The 21479-nt window shown below is 36.4% G+C and overlaps 1 protein-coding gene across 12 annotated transcripts in view; it reads right to left on the bottom strand.

The window, feature by feature from the left end:
- The window catches only part of Trip12 (thyroid hormone receptor interactor 12), a 117275-nt gene that overhangs the window by 46389 nt on the left and 49407 nt on the right, over positions 1 to 21479 (bottom strand). For all 12 annotated transcript variants that reach the window (XM_038339575.2, XM_038339582.2, XM_038339580.2 and 9 more), the window contains 4 exons: positions 18348 to 18453; positions 14495 to 14631; positions 9698 to 9781; positions 8593 to 8688 (listed from right to left, as the gene is read on the bottom strand). In XM_038339575.2, the coding sequence (XP_038195503.1) occupies positions 8593 to 8688; positions 9698 to 9781; positions 14495 to 14631; positions 18348 to 18453 (423 nt within the window). The remainder of the gene's footprint in view (positions 1 to 8592; positions 8689 to 9697; positions 9782 to 14494; positions 14632 to 18347; positions 18454 to 21479) is intronic.

The raw sequence follows: 21479 nt of genomic DNA, 5'->3' as shown, positions 1-21479 counted from the left end.
TTTCATATTTCTTTAAATATGCAAACCAAGATTAAATACAAAACAAAGAAAAGAAGCAAAAATTAAAACAGGCGGAATAATGCTTCTGAAGATATGAGGTACTCTGTATAAAAAACAGATAAATAATCTTTGTAGTTCTAATGGTGCTACCGGTTCATTTAAGCCTTGATTCCATTATGCAAATTAGTTACAGTGAAAGAACTCATTTTAAAATCAATACTGGAAGTAAAAACTCAGTGCTACAGTGCTTCCCTAGTATTTGTGAGACCTGGGGATCAATCCTCAGCATGGTAAACAAATTAGTAAAATCTGCAAATCTGTTTTATCTCTTCAGAGATGCTTTCCTATTAAAATGATTTGCACGGTAGGCTTTTAAACTCAGTTATCATTAAGTTTTAAAATATATAAAACTGGATACAAATATACCTGAAAATAACTTTCAATCTACATAAAATTTACATCAAAAGTAGTTTACTATAATTAAGGTTCAGGTGATCTTCCCGGTGAAATAACCCTCAAAAAGACGTGTGACCTGTTGGGAAATATTATTTTAGGGTGTGTTGCTTTTGTTTCTGCTGCATTTATTTAACTCTGTGAAGCTATGATTCTTTCCCTATTTAAAACACCCGATGGTCTAATAAAGAGCTGAACAGCAAGGCAGGAGCAAAGATAGGCAGAGCTTGCAGAGAGTATAAACAAAAGGAAGGGGAGGAGCAAAGAGAACAAGAAGAGGACTTCAGGGACCTGTCACCCAGTTACCCAGTCAATAGGGTAGAAGAGAAAGTAAGATACATAGAAGAAAGAAAGCTAAAAGAGCAGAGGCAAAAAGTAGACAGGATAATTTAAGGTAAGAAAAGATGGCTAGAAATAAGCCAAGCTAAGACTGGGCATACATCACTAAGAATAAGTGGGTGATTTATTTGGGAGCTGGGTGTTGGACTCCCCAGAAAGAGTTAAAAAAATTACACAACAGTGACCTTTGCAAGACTTGTTTTCTAAACTGTATGTAACTAACAATTTGTATAATTGCTGCCTACTATCTTGTAATAACTAAAAGTCTACCTGAAAACAAAATGTACAGACATGTTCAAAATAATACAACTTCTAAATTCTAAACTAAATATTAGTATCAGTATGACAGGTATATCATTTGTGCTTAAACAATACATAATTTTTAAAAAGTAACTAATGAAAAGAATCACCAGTACTTCCTAATTTCACCTAAAAAGGATGAAATGCTGTACACCAAGTCTATCTTAGCAACACATCACCTAAAACAGAGAAAAACTGGCAAATATGCCATGCAATGGGTATCTCAAACACTGAAGCTGGTAAGCCTAAGTATAATCATTATCAGTGAGATTACAATTATCTAAAGCCCTATACCAAACCAACTGTGTGAGAACTTCAGTAAAAACAATGGCCAAACTGGTTAAGTACTTCTGATGCATGAAGAAATCCAATTATTACCAGTAGATTTTAAATATTGGATCATTTTACACTCATAAACAATTAAGTTGGGAGTTCAATTGTAAACCATGTGACCAGCAAGCAAGGATGATGCCATGCATTCAACTCCACCGCCAGGAAATAAATAGAATAAAAGCAGTAGCAGTCATCACCACCCATAGCACTGTTTAAGTAGGCTAAAAGTACTTCTAATCAAAACTTGGTGCATATTAAAAAAGTTCTTATACACAGAATTAAAACTGTCCTTTCTCAAAACAAATAGTAAAAACTGTGTTACTGTGTGATGGAGGAGTGTCTATGTGTTAATTTCATTGGTTAATAAAGAAACTGCCTCGGCCCCTTTAATAGGACAGAAAATTAGGTAGGAGGAATAAACAGAACAGAATGCTGGGTAGAAGGCAGTGAGGCAGACACTTCAGGCAGTTGCCATGCCTCTCCTCTCCAAGATGGACGCAGGTTAAGATCTCTCCTGATAAGCGACCACCTCGTGGTGCTACACGGATTACTAAATATGGGTTAATTAGCTAGTAAGAGGCTAAAACTAATAAGCCAGGCAGTGTTTAAAAGAATACAGTTTCCGTGTAATTATTTCGGGTATAAAGCTAGCCAGGTGGCCGCTCCATCTACAACTGTGTATCTTGCAAGTCATCTCAATGTCAAGTTTAGTAACAACAGGAGATATTACTCCCGATGCTGAAATCAAGTATATAAAAAAGTTTCTCATTATGTTACAAAGATCACAAACACTAAATTAGGAGTAAAGACCAAGTGAGTTCATGTTACATATTTCAAAGGCTTCATAAAGCAAAACTAGAATTACTGAATTTACCAGCACTTAATAAAATTATTCAGGCTGGCACTGAAATTATAACTGACAAGTTTGAGAATGAAATAGTACTGCTTTGGTTCTTGTTAAGCTACCAGCAGTTTGCAGTTATCAGTTTAAACATCAACTGAGGTGAAAAGGGAAAGCCCAGTATTGCAATTACTAGTCACATCCTTATATTTGCATGTAAGGATTTCAGAAACCTCCCACATAGCCACAGACCAACATTCCAATAAGCACTGGAGATCAGAAATTGGCAAGCCAACATTTTCTATAAGGAGCTTTGGAGGCCATATGATCACCACCGTAGTTATCCCAATTATGACTGTAGTATTATAGTTCAATAGTAGACACAGACAGCACCAAACTAATGAACATGGCTTTGATCCATTACAACTTTATGGAAAGTAAAATTTGAAATTCACTTAATTTTCAACTTAAAATATGATGCTTCATTTTTTTTCCAGGCACTTAAAACTATAAAGACAGTCCTAGTTCTCAGGCTATATAAAAGAAAGCAGGAGTAAGTGAGATGGCACAGTCCAACTGAACTCTGTAGATCTTATAGTGGAGTGAGAAAAGTGGCTCTTGACAGTTGTCCCCTTACCTCCACATAAACTGCAATGCACACATTAAAAAAAAACAAACAAACAAAGCAAAATCAAGCAGGGGCTAGATTGGTCCTAACAGGATATTGCAGAATTGTAACATTTTATATTTTCTTCAGTTCTTTTATACATAAAAAAAAATACTAGCTTAATTGATATAAATTGGAGATACAAAACTAAATTATAAAGAGGAAAAAAAATCAACACTTCTAGGCTATTTACTGCGACAATGGCTGGGAATATGGCTCACTGGTGTAATGTACAAGGTTCAACTGCTCCAGTACTACCAACAAAGAAAACAAGGGATGGGCACTACAGAATTTCAACAGAAATCTGCAAAAAAAATCAAGAACTGCCTAGAACTGAAAAACACAGCATTTCAAATTAACTCAATACAAAGCAAATAGGTAGCAAAAGATTGTAGCAGACAACATTTAGGAAAAAAAACATTGTTATTAAGTGTAGTGGCACATTTAATCCCAGCACTAGGTAGACAGAGGAGAGCAGACCTCTAAATTCAAAGCCAGTCTGGTCTACAGAGTTATACACAGAGAAATGTTCATACACACACAGACACACAGACACACACAGACACACACACCCTTGCTCACAGGAAAAAGAAAATCCTACAAAATGAAAAAAAAAATTAAAAGAAAAGCTTAATGGAGATAAACTGTGGCAACTGGGGGTGTGCTGATAAAGAATGTTATATGAGAAAATAGCCTTTGAAATTTAAGGCATAATAATTTTTCAAACAAAAAAGATTGCTATTGGTCACCTTTAACTCCCAGGACATACAGTTCTCCAGCCAAAAGAAAATCATGCAAGCAAAAATTAAGCACAATGGAAAGAATAAACATTTTTTACAATGCATCTAAAACTCTAATTGTTATCAAATTTATAAGAAATGTTTCATACAACAGGAATAGAGGAGGCCAGAAACTAAACCATTACAATTCTTATACTGCTTTTGATATGACAAATTATTAAATTAAGATATTAAACCAAGGCTATATATAATATTTTTTAGAAAAACCATTCAAACACACAACATACAATTTAGTAGAAAAAATATATTAAAAATAATACCAGATGAATATCTATGTCTAAGTCATAGTCTCCCAGCCACAACAGCTGCGGAGGCATTTTTGAGCAATGGGGAACACTCACGGGCTGTGTGATAATGAGAGATCCAAACACCAAACAATCCAGGGGCTTTGAGTTTGTTACACATGCCACTGTACAGGAAGTTCATGCCGCTATGAATGTGGTGGATGAAAGAGTTGTGGAACCTAAGAGAGCTGTGTCAAGAGAGGATTTTCAGAGACCAGGTGCCCACTTACCGTGAAAAAGGTCTTTGTCAGTGGTATTAAAGAAGATGTGGAAGAACATCATGTGAGAGATTATTTTGAGCAGCAAGGGCAAATTGAAGTCATGACTGAGAGGCAATGGAAAAAAAGAGATTTTGCTTTTGTCACCTTTGATGGTCATGACTCTGTGGACAAGATTATTCCGAAATATACTGTGAATGTGCACAACTATGAAGTAAGAAAAGCCCTATCCAAGCAGGAGATGGCTAGTACTTTGTCCAGCCAAAGAGGTCGAAGTGGTTCCGGAAACTTTGGTGGTGGTCGTGGAGGTGGTTTTGGTGGCAATGACAGTTTTGGTTGAGGAGAAACTTCAGTGGTCGTGGTGGCTTCGATGGCAGCCATGGTGGCAGTGGGTATGGCTCTAATGGATTTGGTAGTGATGGAAGCAATTTTGGAGGTGGTGGAAGCTACAATGATTTTGGCAATTACAACATTCAAATTTTGGAACAATAAAAGGAGAAAACTTTGGAGGCAGAAGTGCTGGCCCTTATGGTGGTGAGGCCAGAACTTTGCTAAACCACGAAAACAAGGTGGCTATGGTGGTTCAAGCAGCAGCAGCAGCAGCTATGGCAGTGGCGGGAGGTTCTAATTACAGCCAGGAAACAAAGCTTAGCAGGAGAGGAGAGCCAGAGAAGTGACAGGGAAGCTACAGGTGACAACAGATTTGTGAACTCAGTCAAGCACAGCAGTGGCAGGGCCTAACTGCTATACAAAGAAGACATGTTTTTACACAATACTTGTGTGGGGGGAAAATAAACAACTCCAGGACTGTATTTGTGACTAATTGTATAACAGGTTATTTTAGTTTCTGATCTGTGGAAAGTGTAAAGCATTCCAACAAAGGGTTTTACTATAGATCTTTTTTTCACCCATGCTGTTGATTGCTAGATGTTATAGTCTGATCATGATGCTGAATAAATATCTTTTGTTCTTATTAAAAAAACCTCTATCACCACAAAAACAAAAAACTCCTTTATAACCTAAAAGGATGTTAAAACCACTATTTTGAAAATTAGGCAAATAATAAGAAAAATTATCTACCTGTAGCAACTCTCCTATGTAATCAAACAAAAGGGAAAGTCATCTTTTATGTATTTCCACTAAATACTTCTCAAAAATTTGATCTAAATGCTATCATCTTGTAACTATTATTACTTTGAAACTTGAGTTTAGTTTGCCAGGGAACAACCAGAAATTATGTAATTCTACTTGTGTGTGGCATAATGTATGCCTAGGAAAACAAGATCTCTCCTTCCACTATGTAGGCTCCAAGGATTAAACTCAGATCATTAGGTACATGGGACACATCTATAGTACTATAATCCTTAGCATAAAAACATATTACCATTTTGAGTAAACATTTTTCACTGGGTAAAAAGGGATAGACAAGTGTCAAATCCATGTCTAGAGACATGAGATTAAGAACACTTGCTCTTTTAAGAATAGACTGGATTCTCAAGGCTCACAAGATTACAAGATTATGACACTCTCTTGAGATTTCTGAAGACACTGCATGCACATTGTGGATATATTCACAAAAATGCAGTCAGGCAAAACAGAAACATAAAAACAAAGTCATTTTTAAAACAACCACAAATCTGAAATAGACACAAGAACTAGCAATTTATGAGAAATAAACTATTTTAAACAAAAGAAATCTAATGTTAGATACCATTGAGGAATAAATCTAAGAGCAGTTAATGTGTATTTGTGTTTGAAAAAAAAGATACCTAAATAATGAAAAGTTCTAATTACGTAATATCTGGAATTTAGTTCAAACACAAGGAAGAATATGGGTTAAGAATAAGGATAAGGACTGGAGAAACTGATCAGCAGATAGGAATTATCATTATCATTGAGAGGACCCAAGCTCAGTTCTCAGCATCCACACCAGGCAGCTCACAATTGCCTGTAACACCAGCTCTAGAGAATTCATCTCCCTTTGCTAGATTGTGAGGGCCCCTCCACACATATGCATACTGATGCATAAGGACACACAAATGGACAGTTGACATACACACCACAAATAAATGTTTAAATATATACAGGGTTAGAGATGGTTCAGTGGTTAACAGCAATGACTTGTATTCCAGAGAACCCAGGTTCAATTCCCAACACCCTCATGGTGGCTCACAACCATCTCTAACTCTATTTCTAGAATATCTGATGTCCTCTCTTGGACTCAGTGGGCACCAGATATGCAAATAGTGCAGAGATAAGGCAAGCAAATAACTTATCCATAATAAAAATTGGTGAGGTGTGCAGCATCTCAACCAGCTAGATAAAGAATTTCAATGTCGTCAAACTTATAAGGCCCGGACCCAACTTTCTAATCTTTAACTTAATGAAATGGCGAAATAATTTTAGAAAAGCAGAAAAAGCATAAATTGACTGCAATGTATGAATCATACTAAACAAAGTTTTTAATTTTTGAGAACAGCAATATTTCTTAAACATAATCAACCTTTTAAACTATGCCTGCTTATCTTTAGGTTACATTAAAGAATATACAGATGCTTTTAGTGTGAAAGAAATGGCAAAGGATATACATAAAGCAGTAATTGCTGAAGACTATTAAGTTTTCAACTTGGGTCTGGGTTGGATTTATTATCTTATGCCACTTCCTGTCACTAAGCCTTGTGGCTGCCCTATCAGGGTACTCAGTGACTTGGTAGATGTATGTACCTTTTGGGTTTCATCATTTATCACTGTCCACAGTTTCCTGTTGCTGCTTTGTTTCTTAAATATGCAAACTCAGGCCCACATCTCATGCAATACACATTCTTTCTGTGGGATCTACGTACTGCTAGCTTCTAACTACATTTATATATCTACGAAAACTTCATGTCTCTGAAGTTCCTCTAATCAGACAACCTCTCTTCTTCCTAACTGGCCTACATCCTTACTATGTTTTCTTTCACTGTACTGATACTGCTCTCTGCATTTTTAACATACTGTATTACTTGTGGCCGAGGTAGAAGGCCATTTAGAAAACAATTCTGCTTAAATGTATTTATGATTAGTATAATACCAGCATCTAGTAAATAGTATTAAATATTCAAGAGTTCAAGAACACAGGTATGGTAGTATCTACCCATAATCCCAATACATGGGAGACCCAAGGACTCAGTTATAATTAAGCCTGGGCTATATTGTGTACCTCACAAAACTCTTAAAAAAAAAAAAAAAGAACTTTGTGACAGAATATGCCACCTGAGATGTAGGGAAACAAAAACACAACTGCTTTTAAGTTTTCTTGCTAATAAAAGTCAGAAATTAGTTGTGTTGTTTGGTTGTTTTGCCTGCATGTATGTCTGTGTGAGAATGCCAGATCTTGGAGTTAAAGAGAGTTGTAAGCTACCATGTGGGTGCTGGGAACTGAACTTGGGTGCCTCGACCTCTAAGTTGTCTCTCTAGCCCGCTGATTTTTGTTGGTTTGGGGGGAAGGGCACAACAGAAGGAAAGGAAGATTCGGGTGTAAAAATTACACATAATGCAAAAACTAGTTTTTGTTTTCAGTTTTTGGTTGAGACGGTTTCTTTGTGTTGCCTTGGCTGTCCTGGTACTTACTTTGTAGACCAGGTTGGCCTCGAACTCACTCAGAAATCTGCCTGCTTCTGTCTCCCCAATGCTAGGATTAGACCCAGCTTATAATGCAATATTTTAACTAGAAAATAAAGGCTTGGTACATGAGCCTGATGGGTTCTATCCTTAAACCTATACAAAGTTAGAGAGGACCAACTCTAAAGTAGCCTTCAGACCTCTACAACTTGTCCTAGCATGTGCACCCATACAAATCAAGCATATATTTAAACATGCACACACTAATACCACCTGTAAGACTTTATTTTATTTTTAAAACTTCAAATACTTAATGATATATATTAGTCAGTTAAAAAGCTGACTATAAAGTTAATAAAAAATTAACAAAAGATAAGTCAAAAAGGATTTTAACTGGACTTTTAACTATACGACAGGACTTTCCATTATAATCAAGACTATAGTCACTGTTATGTCTGGGGAGAAGTAATGCTGCTGAGAAACTGTTCCTTTCAGGTTCATGTTAACACTGTCTTATAGGGGAAATTTTATAAAGCTTCAGATAAAAAATAAACTGAAAATATGTAATCAGATGACATATCTATGATTCTTTCCTACAGTCAGAAAATTAATTTTTTCAATAAAAATCTGGATTATCAAAAGTACAGAAGGAAATCTAAAGGATGTTAAATTATTATATCAACAAGTAACCAATAAGAGTAACACTTAACTAATTATCTTCAATTGAGGGAGGAAACATTTTAAAGTATTCACTTACTAGCTCCGCTTCCAATCGTTCTATGGAAAAGCTGTGACATCCGAGGACCAAGAGGACCAAACAGGTGAGGAGGAAGACCCCTGGCCTCTAACAGGGCTAAAAAAAAAAAAAAAAAAAAAAAAAAAGGCAGGGAGTAGTTGAGTTGATTTAAAAAAATTGTTCTTATCTAGAAATGTCAAGGAAGTGACTCATCTCCTACATCCCAATGTTACTTTCCAATCTGAATTTGAAGAGAAACTAAGTTAAATTTCTAAGACCTCAGACATAAACAAATTTAGTTACTACAAATTAAGGAACCCCATGATATCTTCAAATATATTGAAGTTTTAGGGAGAAGTTAAAACATATCCTGATCAAAACTATGTAAGAAACCGTGAGGTAAATTAAGTTTTCCATAAACATTACTTCCCAGAGAGATTTTGGTAAACCTATCCAAACCATGAAAATCATTTTTACCAGTTAACAAAGAAAAGCTATGTTTGTAAATGGGACCACAGAAGAAATTACAAAAACTTGTTATCTCTCAGGAACTGTAAAGCAATGTGAAGCTGAAACATCATATCTCTTTTTAAGTCTTATATTGAAAACCCATCATTTGAGATTTAAGTACAAACTTACCTATTCAAACATAGAGTACATAAAATACAATATTTTATTTTATTTTAAAGGCTCTGAGAACATTAATAAAAATAAAAAACGAAAACCAGAGTTTACAAACAAAACAAAACAAAACATAACATGGGACTTGGGGAAAACCTACCCTATTAGATTTATGGTGTTAGATACCACAAAATAACAACATATTGAGGTGCTTTGTTAATTTATTGCTAAAGCCAATTACACATGTAATCATGTGAATTAACTTTTTGAAAAAAAAAAATGAGGCTTTGCTTGGTTAAACAGTAAAAACGAAGGCGCAGACAGGTCATTTCCAAACTCAAAATATCATGTTGTCATGAAGTACATTTTTTTCTCCAGAGGAGCAGGTATACCTAGAACTGCTAGACAACATTCAGGTGAATATACATGAATTGAATCAAGTCAAGAATAGGAGGATCTGCAGCCTGTGATAATCATTTCTTGCAAACTCAATAGCTCTCTTTACCTTGTAATCGTCCCATCTCAGAATCATCCGATTCACTCTCCCCAGAGGTGGTCATGCCAACAGCCCCTGCAACAGAACTAGAGGCTTGGGGAGAGGGAGGTAAGGATTAGGAGGAGTATTTAATCTTGTATGTCTGGCTTACCTTAAAGAAAAACCAAAGTTTACAGACTATAATAAATTAAATGTGTCTTCCCACACATTCAGCCATTCTACAATCCCTTTCACAAAATTTAGGAGCAAAAAGAGAGGTCAGCTACTTTTATAAATATAATCATAAACTTTGCAACCTTCAAGCCCCTGAAACAGCTTTCTCCAGAATTCCTCTGCTGTTCATCAATCAAGTCAGGCTCTAAATTATAGTTCAGAAGTGTAAATAATCATTTATCTGTTTTGTCTAATTGCAAGAGATTATATACACTCTTCCTTTGGGAATGAACTACTGAAGACATACATTACAATTTACACATAAGTGCAAAGAATAGCGATGAAGTTATGAAAAAAAAGAAAGATGCCAAAAATTAAAGTAAAACGAAGGCTTCTACACAATATATATGAACCAAATAAAAAACAAAACCAGTTTAAGTTAACAGCAGCAGATATTATAACTCTTAGAGGAAACTAGTAGTCTGCTAAATCACTAAGTGTATGCTGAGGCACACACAGTTTCAAAAATAAGTTTGGTCTACGTATGACTACATCATTAACAATACCATCAGCCTACTTACTGGATATTGACAGAATGCAAGGCAAGAACACAGAGGTTTATGACAGACATAAATTTGGGATTTCTTCTGAACAGGACATGGTGGCAAGTCCATCACCAGCAGAGGGGACGGACGGACGGACGGACGGACGCACACACGCACACACACACACACACACACACACACACACACACACACACACACACCACAAGACCCCATTAAAAAGTAAAAGATGCCAATGTGCCAGTCACTAACCAATTCTACATTTTTAGAAAATATTTCTTTACAAATTGTATTCTTTAACTTCACCGGACTCTTTAATTCTTAAATATAATTTAGAAAAAAAAAAGCGAACAAACAGTAGCCCATAGGTTAAATCTAGTCCATTAGTTATTTGTTGATATAACTGATAAAAACATAGCTGTATGCATCTTTATGAACTGTCTTGCTGCCGTTTTCCAATTAAAATCCCAATGTTAACAATTTCATAGTTAAAGTTAAAGCCTCTAAGATTAGCACAGAAGATTAAAAGACTAAACTGCACCATACAAAGCTACTTATGAGGAAGCATTAATATGCATATATGCTGAATTGTCAACATTTGTCAACTACCACCCAAATATTCTTCATGCACAGGAAAAATTTTAGCTTCATGACTTCAACTGCTCATGCCACCTAGTAATCAGGTTAGAACCCAGAGAGCCAGGCTTCACTCCTACACTCTAAACTATACTTCTAAAACACATCCCTCATCTGGAAATTTTAATTCAGTTACAATCATTGTACCAAGCCCTATCGACAAGTAATAATATTTTAGGTACTAATTAAGACCCAGTCTGTTCAAATGGCTTTTTTAAGTATGGGAAAGCAAGCAAAATTTAAACATAAAATGTCCAAGAATCTACAATCATTAAAAGATGTCTATATTTCTAATAAATTTCATAATAAACACAGCAAACTACATTTCGACAAAGATGTTAACCAAGAAATGCAACTTTTGAAACATAATTAGGAGCCCCTTTAGTGACAAAAGACTTGGCCTGTCTAATACAAGTAAAGCAGGTCTAATTCTCAATGACAGTAATAGGCCAAAAGGATTCTATTACACTGGAACTCTAGTAGTGTGACCTTCCTCCCCAAACCACTCTATAGAAAGGATAGGTACTTTTCTTTTTCAAAAGGTTAAATTGCCAAATAGTGACAAATTTGCTATTATTCAAAATGAAGAAATTGAACTTTTTGCCAGCCCTTAGCGTGTAGAGGCCAAGGGAAGACATCAGGTTTGTCCATCTATGGGTACCAGGCTTACTCCTGAAACAGTGTCTCTATATGCTGGCTTAGGCCAACACCGGGGTTACAATACTGTAAATATAAGAGGCCAAGTCCAGCTTTTTAAAGAGGTACTAAGGAATCTCAATTCATACTTTCCTGCTTCTGGAGTAACAGCTCTTAGTCACTGAGATCCCCACCCCCAGACCTTGGTAGCTCTTTCCAAGTCTGACACAATTGTCCAATGATGTCAAGTTCCCTTTACATACTGTTGTACAAAATTAAGCATTCAGATTAATCTAGCCTTTAAGCTAACTTAAAAAAAATTGTTAACTCAAATATTCATTAGTCAAGCCCAAAAACTTTATTCATAACCAAAGTAATCAGAAAGAGAAGGCATTAAAAATGGGGGTCGTAGTGCAGGCCTTAATTCTAGCACTCAGGAAACAGAGGCAGGAGGATCATTGTGAGTTCAAGACAAGCCTGCTCTGATTCCAGGACAACTAGGTCTGTTAAAAAAGAGAAACCCTTGTCTCGAAAAACCAAAAGAGAGAGAGAGAGAGAGAGAGAGAGAGAGAGAGAGAGAGAGAGAGAGAGAGAGAGAGAGAGAGAGAGAGAGAGAGAGAGAGACCCTGTCTCAAAAAAATCAAAGAAGAAGAAAAAAGAAAAAAAAAAAAAGAAACTGCGTGCACGGTATGGTAGCTTACACCTTTAATTCCTGCACTTAGAAGAGGAAACAAGGCAAGCTCTGGGAGTTGGAAGCCAGAGTGACAGCAGGCCAGAAAAAACTACATAGTGAGAACCTATCTTTTGTTGTTTATAGGACTGTTAATCTTTAATTTTTATATAGTTTTAATTTCAAAACAAAATAAAACCAAAGCAACACAATATAAAACACCCAACCATTTTATTTGGTGAAGGAGGGAGATTTCCTGTATTAAGGCATCAATAACAGAATAGAGGAAAATAAAACTGGACATAAGCAGAGAGCCAGGTAGAGACCCTGTCTTAAAAACAACAAAAATCATGCTTTCTAGGATATGACCCTGACCATTTCCTGAAGTTATGAAGTCTTGCTATAAAAAGTGAATACCAGGACACTGCCTATTTTCCTTTGCCAACTACAGAACCACTGTTCAAAAAACAGACATCAAAAAGTAAGTAGTTCAAATCACCCCAACTGTGTCCTCTATGCTAATTTTGGTTTGTATTTTATACATAGAAAAACTAAAGTACATTTTCCCAGAAGTATTTTACCTCAGGCCAGAGGAATTTCTGCTATGCATAAAGAAATTACTAAACTCAATGCTATTCTAACAAGTCAACATCCATGTGAATATTTCAAAAAAACAAAAAAGACGGGGGCGCCCTCTATCACAGTGATTTCAAAAGTAAATGACAATAAAACACACTACAGTCACTTGAAGCATTTATCCTCTTAGATAATGTATCAAAGACCAAATCTACCTACCCTTCTCCTTTCTAGCCTTGAAATGTATACAAATAAATTAAACTCTTCTAACCCCTAGGGAGAGAATACAGCTGTACTTTGTGTCTATGAACTGGATTGATGCGTCATACATCTTAGCTTAGAACTCTGGGAAGGCTTAACCAATGTGTGCCTCGGTTTTCCCTCATTTATAAAATGGCAGAAACAGAATTCACACCTCAACAGGTTGTTTTGAATAGTTAATGGGATTGTGTGGGGGAATGTTTAAAGCCACATCTGCAGAGTGAACAGGTGCTACAATTATAATTACTTTAACAGTAAACTCTAACAATGAATTCAGAAATTTCATTTCTGTCACTCATTTGATGACTGACCTCATACTCGAATATACTGACTTGAAATACATAACGAAAGGATAGGAAGTGATGTTCAGCACTGAAAAGGAGAGGCTTTGTTATTATCAATTAACTAGTTAGAAAAACAGAGGGGAATCTTTAAAATTTAATCCCCAATAGAAGAGATGCTACAAATTCACTGTATAATTTTTCTTAATTTAGATACAGTAATGACTTCAAAATAAGCCTAGCTAAGCAGAGTACAATAACCATGAGTAACCAGACCTTTCCAGCAATCTAATTTATTACCAACCACAGGCATAAAGAAAACTACTGTATAGTCTAATATCAAATCACACTACATAAAAGCTTTGTTAAAAAGTTTGTATGTTTTGCAACTAAATTTGATGTAGCATGATTGTAGAAATACAGTGTTGATTCTGTTTTGAAAGAGCAATTTTACACTAGGTTTTAAAATTCACTTTCCACAATTATGGTAATGGTAACGGATAATTAAAGCTAAAAAAATTGCATTTTTTTCCTGGGGGGTGGAGGGGTAACACCCAAAGATCATAAAGAAAAAAAATTTTAAAGCCCATAGAAATCTAAATACTATTATTATAGTATCTTCAGAACAAAATAAATTTTTAAGGGCTTACAAAATGCTAAGTTAAGATTCATATGCTTACAAAACAATTTAAGTACATCCTTACATATTTATTATAAAATTAAATTCATTAAAACAATTGTTAGTCAACTCATCAAATATATCGATTCATATATAAAAACCTTAAATGGAACATTTACACCTTCGTATAAAGCCCTCTGAATGTAACTAGTAAATGTTTATACAACCATGAAGCTACTAATCAAAACACCCAATCTATTATGTACAACAAAATGGGTGGGGGGGTATTTCATGGTGACATCTATGGTAATTTTGTTCCCTCCTTTATCTTACTTATAAATAAGATAATTCATCCAAAATTAAAGTTTTAAGACAAAGGAAAATGTTTTAGAACTAAAAGTGCCAGTCTACCTGCTGCTCCTTGCGGAGCTTCATCTGTCCGGGCAGCTGAGGAATTTACTGTCTCCTGGTTGCTTTCTGGGTCTGCCATTTTCTCTTGCCGCCGGGCCTCAGCTGCTCCTCTCTTGCCCAGGCCAGAGCCTCGCCGACTGCAATAGAGAAATGTCATCACAGTCAGCATTACCAAGGCACAAGGAGCAATGTATAGACAACACAAAGCTCAAATTCACACAGCACAAAGCCAGTTTCTTCTCCCTTTTAAATAAAAACTGTTATAGAAAAATCACAGACTTTGTATTTCTGAAATTCTTCCAAGTTATAGCTCACACAGTACAAGCTTTTATTACTGGAGCTATTGTCTTCTTTACAGACATGATTTTAAACACTTCCAGCTAAATGGAAAAGTGGATCTTCCTGGAGGAGGAAAAAAAATCTACACATTTAAAATACAAACTCACTTCCAAACATAGACAATGGCTTACAGAATGACAGCAACAATAGTAGGATCAAAAGAACAGAGATCATGCCCATACTCTTATATCAGACTACCTAAAACATCTAAATCAAATATCTTAACAACGCAAAAACTGTTAGGGGTTTAATACTTATGAACACCACATATGACTTTGAGAAAGTCTGTTTTAAGCACAGCCTGTAAGTGCAACCTGAGAGTGTCGAGTAACACAAAGAGAATTGGTTCAATAAGCATGAGAATGAAACTCTCAATTCACCCGAGTAATTGAGTTTATTTTTAGCCAACTCTAAACAGGAGTGGGCTTAACTAATCTTTCCTTCAAAAGTAAAGAAATCATTCAAACCTAACTTCGTACCAAGCTGCAAATGAGAGTTAAATACATTCAACATGTAATTTTAACAATACTCTAGGCGAAACACTCTGTATATACAAGATGTTACTCAAAGACTGTTTCTCTGAAAAAAGCCCACAAGCTCATTAGGTCAACAAGGCATAAAAAAAAAATAAAAACCTTCCAGCACTCGGGAGGCAGAGGCAGGCGGATCTCTGTGAGTTCGAGACCAGCCTGGTCTACAAGAGCTAGCTCCAGGACAGGCTCCAAAGCCACAGAGAAACCCTGTCTCGAAAAACCAATATATATATATATATATATATAAACCTTAAAAATCCATAAAAGGTTGTAGACCAAGACTGTTTACTTCCAAGTTAGCTAGACGGCTTGTGCACAACATGACCATGTGTACTGAAATTTTACATGCATTGATCACAAGGCCATGCGTAACGAAAAGGTGCAATGAAAGAAAAAGAAAATTATATTAACACTAAATAATATCTGACTTCACATGCAGCAAATTCAAACTATAACCCTTGGTAAGACTGAAAGGTAGAAGGAGTACTGTAGAGTTGTACAGTTAAGGGAGCATATCTCTCTTCTAGGTGACCAGAGATCAGTTCTGAGCTCCCAGAATCGACATAGGGAAGCTCACAATTGCCTGTAACGCCAGCAAGATCAGTCACCTCTGACCCCTAAAAACACCTCCACATTATCAATAAACATAAAGATTATTTTAGAAAATGATTTTTTCATTTTTTTTACAATGATGAAAATTTGGCCCAAAATGTGAATAAAGTTCTGCAGAACTCAGAATTATTTTCTCACAAGCCCTCAAAGGTATTAATAAGAAACCTCAAATGCAGTCAGTTACACTAGTTCTAGATACTTTAAAAGCAATATGGAAAAAAATGTGTGTGGAGGACAGAAAACAGAAGTTTTTTATTCTCAGGCTATGATGAATTCATATTCTATCTGGGCACTATGGCACAAATCTTTAATCCCAGCACTCAGAGAGATCTTTGGGTTTGAGGCCAGCCTGGACTATACAGTGAATTCCAGTACCCCCAGGGCTATATAGAGAGAACCTGTCTCACTTAAAAAAAAAAAAAAATTAAATTCTCTCCCATGTCATCATTAAACACTGAAAGCTGATCAAAACCGACTGTCTTAGGAAATAAACAAGTGCCATTCAAAAATTTGACTGCCTACTTAAATCTGAACAGAAATAAATCAGACTATAAATCGATTACCCATTACTATTTTTACTGCATTTTCTAGAAGAAACTACATTTAAAAGAGGAAGAGTTAGCTGGGTGGTGGTGGTACACGCCTTTAATCCCAGCACTTAGAGGCAGAGGCTATTGGATCTCTGAATTCCAGGCCAGCCTGGACTACAAGAGCTAGTTCCAGGACAGGCTCCAAAGCTACAGAGAAACCTGGTCTCAAAAAATAAATTAAAAAAAGAAAGAAAGAAAAAGAAAAAAGGAAAAGTTGATATTTGGCTCTAAAATAAAGCTTTATTTGGAGTGTACATTTAATCCCAGTCAGTGCTATATAGTGAGACCTTGTCTCAAAGTTCCTAGCATGTACATGATTGTTCAAAATTGTTCTCTCTCCTCTTATTTTGGCAAGGGTGGGTTTTGTTTTTTTGTTTGGTTGGTTGTTTTTTTTTTTTTTTTTGGTGTGTGTGTGGAGGGGGGATGTCAAAAAAAGAATTTCTCTGTTTAACAGCCCCGGCTGTCCTGGAACTCCGTAGAACAGGCTGGCCTCGAACTCACAGAGATCCGCCTGCCTCTCCCTCCCAAGTGCTGGGATTAAAAACAAGGTGTGTGCCACCACACCTAGTGATACAGCCATTAAAGCGGGCACCCTTTCGGTTCAATCACATTGCACTGAAAGTCCACCTATCTTAAACGAATCTAATCTGCACAAAAGAATAACTGGAAATCTATTTGTAGAACTATGCATTTTTTTTCCCAGCCAGCATTTCACTATATAGTCTTTGCTTGTCTGGAATTTACTACATAGACTAGGTTTGCCTTTAACTCGTAGAATTTTGCCTGCCTTTGCCACCAGAGTGCCAGGAGGCGACATTAAATCCAGCTCAACCTAATGTCTAAATACTGGTAATAATTGTAAAATGTTTTTTCCAAAAGAAAAAAATATATAAATGTGTCAAAAATAACATGGTTTGTGCAACTCCTTTGAGGCATTATAAGTTGGGCTCTCATTTTTATGTTTTTTATTCATTTGTTATGGGATAGGGTCTCACTATGCAGCCCTTGCTGCCCTGGAACTGGTTATGTAGATCAATCAGGCTTCAAACTCAGATCTATTTGCCTCTTCCTTTAAGTGCTAGAGGATTCTCAGCCCAACCACACTTGGCTCAATTTTCACTTTAGTTCTGTTGTCAATTACTGCAACAGGAATTAGACATGACTAGAATGACTATGTTTACTACACTGACTCACTTAGAAAAAACTGGTTTTTGTGGTTGCTATTGGTTGCTTTTTCTTTGTGTTTATTTTTGTTTGGTTGTTCTTTTTTGGACAGTCATGGGGGCACATGCCATTAATCCCAGCACTCCAGAGGAAGGTGGATCTCTGAGTTTGAGGCCACCCTGGTTTACAGAGCAAGTTCCAAGACAGCCAGGGCTACACACACACACTTTTAAATAAAAAACACCTATCTAGAAAAATAGAATTAACTTTTAAAATTTTTGCTTAAAGTTGACAAGTTATTCCATTACTTTTATTTAATATGTAAATTACATTCTATATATTACTGAGCTGGGTGTGGCAGCATACTCCTGTGAGCCCATAACTTAAGGGACTGAGGGAAGCAAAAATTAAGTCCCAGGTTACCTTGATCACAACCAAGACCCTATTATAGCAATGGAAGGGAACGGAAGGAAGGGGAGGAAATGGAGACAATTTGGAGTAAGGGAAAGAAAAATTAGTTGGTAATTTTAAGATGTACATACAGAAAGATTGAAACAAAGTTGAAACACTCAAGCAAAAGAAGGTAAAAACTGTAAGCTCAAAAATTCAAATTACCTGGTACTAGCACAGGAGCCCGTGGTCTTTTGACGTGTGCTCCTCCTCAAACTGGGGAGCTCAGCAGGTGGGGACTCACTGCGCTTCTTGGTAGACTTTCTTAAACCTACATGAGAAATACAAAAGTAGAATTTTCTAAATTATCATGAATCAAGTGTCCAGAACACCATGTTTTATAAAATACCTATCAGCTCTTTCCGTGATCTTTTAGGATTAGTCCAATCACTCAACACAAGTCTCACAGTAGCAGTCCTGCCTTTCCCAGGTCCTCTACCCTCTAGCTCCTGAGATTTCCCTGGTATATATTCTGGACTTAATTCAATTTAACTGGGTTGTTGTGGCGCATGCCTTTAATCCAAGCACTCAGGAGGCAGAGGCAAGCTAATCTTTATGAGTTCGAAGCCAGCCTGGTCTACAGAACTAGTTCTAGGACAGCTAGGGCTGTTACACAGAGAAATCCTGTCTTGAAAAACCAAATTAAATAAATACGGAAGGAAAAGAAAAAAAAATTCACTCTCATTAATTTTACACTACCCCTTGATCCATTTTGGCTACTTTACATAAGGCTAATAAAAAGAACACAGTATGCAAAATAGTATTTCATTATTTATGCCATGAGCCTGAAGCTAAAAGATTAGTGGAATGACCAATTTTAGAACATATTTAGGAAGAAATCAACCCAGCACACTTTACAATTATTCTGAAAGCCCTTATAGTGATAGTTGCTACTACAGTTCTAATAACCAAGAGCTTGTTATTTTTAAATGAAGAAGCCATGACAGCATCTACACATAAACACCATAAACAATGGTACCATGTATGACAGTATACTGGGCAGTAGGCTCTATTTAGTGAAACAACTTCAATAGTGAAAAGACTCCCAAGTCAATACTCTGAATACTAAAGTTCTCTGAATACTACTGGACCAACCATGTTAAATGAATGCAAACTTTTCAGAGAACAAGTATGTGTTTGGTCTCAATTCTATTTTTTCTTTAAGTTTTAAGTTTTGGACATATATTTTTAAGGTGAAAATTCGCTACAGGGTGGGGGAGGGGACAAAGACAACTCATTGTGTAGCCCTAACTGGTCCGATGCTTCTTTGTCTCCCACTGCAGAGATTAAAGTGCACTCACTACCACTACCTGGCCTGGTACTTTTGAATTCTTAAAGCGCCAGGAAGGGGACTGGGAGAGAATGAGTTGAAAAAAATAATTCAGAAAATCTGTGGGACAAGGGAGATGACTCAGTAATTAAGGAAGCTTACTAGCAATCCAGATTCAGTTCCCAGCACTCATACACAGAAGGTAACCACCTCTATCTCCAGATCCAGGTAGGCCTTCTTCAAACCTCCACAGACCGTGCTAACACACTCCTTGCACACTTACATACACTCAAACATACAGATATTAGGTATCTCCATCTTTTTCATTAAGTTAAAACTGCTGCTCATTCAAGTAGAAATCATCTTTATATAATCAGGAAAATCGATGAATGAGTCTTGAAACAACATCTAAAGACAAATCCAATGGCCAGAGTGACATTTACTATAAACTAAACATTCAGGAAGTATTTTACTTCTATATAACCTTTGAAAGAATAACTAGACAGTTAAAATGAATGGAAAAGAATCAGAGCATTATAATGTAATTAATAAATAAACACTAGCTTAAGAATTCTTGAAATCTCCATTTGGTTTTAGGTTAATTTTCAACCTAATTTCTTGATGTAATCACACACCTGTGCTTTCTACTCTACTAAGCCTTTGTCTTGACATACACTTTGATCACAAGAGACACAACAGAAGTGCATACTGCAATAAAACTGACAACATATTTAGTCAACATTTTTTAAAAAAAAATCCAGCCACTTCGGCAACATGTTATAAACTTTGCACTTGGGGATGGAAATGGGAGGATTATGTTCAAGATTAGCCTGGGTTGCATGAGTCTATCTCAGAGAAGAGAGAGAAATTTGTTTCAATATTATCTCCACAAAACAGTAACTTCAAACCTAGTCTGAGTTACACAAGGCTCTGTCTCAAGCAACCAAAAGCACTCAAGATCGAAAGGGGATGATAGATATACAAAATATACACAGGGAAAAAAAAAAGCAAAACAACTTTCACTTACAATAAATCACTTAAAAATCTGTCAAGAGCCAGGAGGTGGTAGTGTACACTTTTAATCTGTGATTAAGGGAGGCAGAGGCAGACTGAGTTTAAATCCAGCCCTTTCTACGTGTAAGTGAGTTCCAGGACAGCCAGGGCTACACAGAAAAACATTGTCTTGAAAAACCAATCACAAAAAAACAGTATTTGGAAGGAAAAAAAAACTGATAAGGATACTAATAAGGTCATGTCATGTTATATGTGTATCTTTCTGTATAACACGACAGTGACAGTGGTAAGTAATAGACAGTAGCAGAAAGAAGAAAAGCCTGCAGAGCAATGATGGTATACACCTTTATTATCAGCACTTGGGAGGCAGTGATAGGTGGATCTCTGAGTTCCAGGTCAGCCTAGTCTACAAAGCCAGGGCTGTTATACAGAGAAACCCTGTCTCATCGGTCCCCTCCCCAAAAAAAGGAAAGAAAAAAAGAAAAAGGAAAAAGGAAAAGAAATGCCTAGTGCCATGAAAAACAGAAAAAGTATTTGCACATGCATAAAAAAAAACTGCCTTCTGAAATAAAAAGACTAAAAAATATGCACTGAATTCTACCCCTTCACAAAATGTCACTAAAATGTCCATTAAAAGAAAACTCTGACTTTCAAGGTACAGAGAAACACTGTCTCAAACTCCCCCTACCCAATAAAACACACACACACACACACAAACACACACCTCATAATAAATCCACAAAGGTGGTTAAGAATCATGAACTAAACTGGGCGGTGGTGGTGCACGCCTTTAGCACTGGGGAGGCAGAGGCAGGTGGATTTCTGTAAGTCTGAGGCTAGCCTGGTCTACAAGAGCTAGTTCAAAACTCGCTCCAAAGCAACACAGAGAAACCCTTTCTCAAACCACCTCCCCACCCCACCAAAAAAAAGTTACTTATGGCTGGAGGGTGGTGGCACACTGCTGGGCGGTGGTGGTACATGCTTTTAATCCCAGCACTCTGGAGGCAGAAGCA

Source organism: Arvicola amphibius, chromosome 8 (genome assembly GCF_903992535.2).
Source record: "Arvicola amphibius chromosome 8, mArvAmp1.2, whole genome shotgun sequence".
Classification (NCBI taxonomy): domain Eukaryota; kingdom Metazoa; phylum Chordata; class Mammalia; order Rodentia; family Cricetidae; genus Arvicola; species Arvicola amphibius.
Note: the sequence above shows the minus strand (reverse complement) of the source record. Positions and strands in the feature narration are given on the sequence as shown.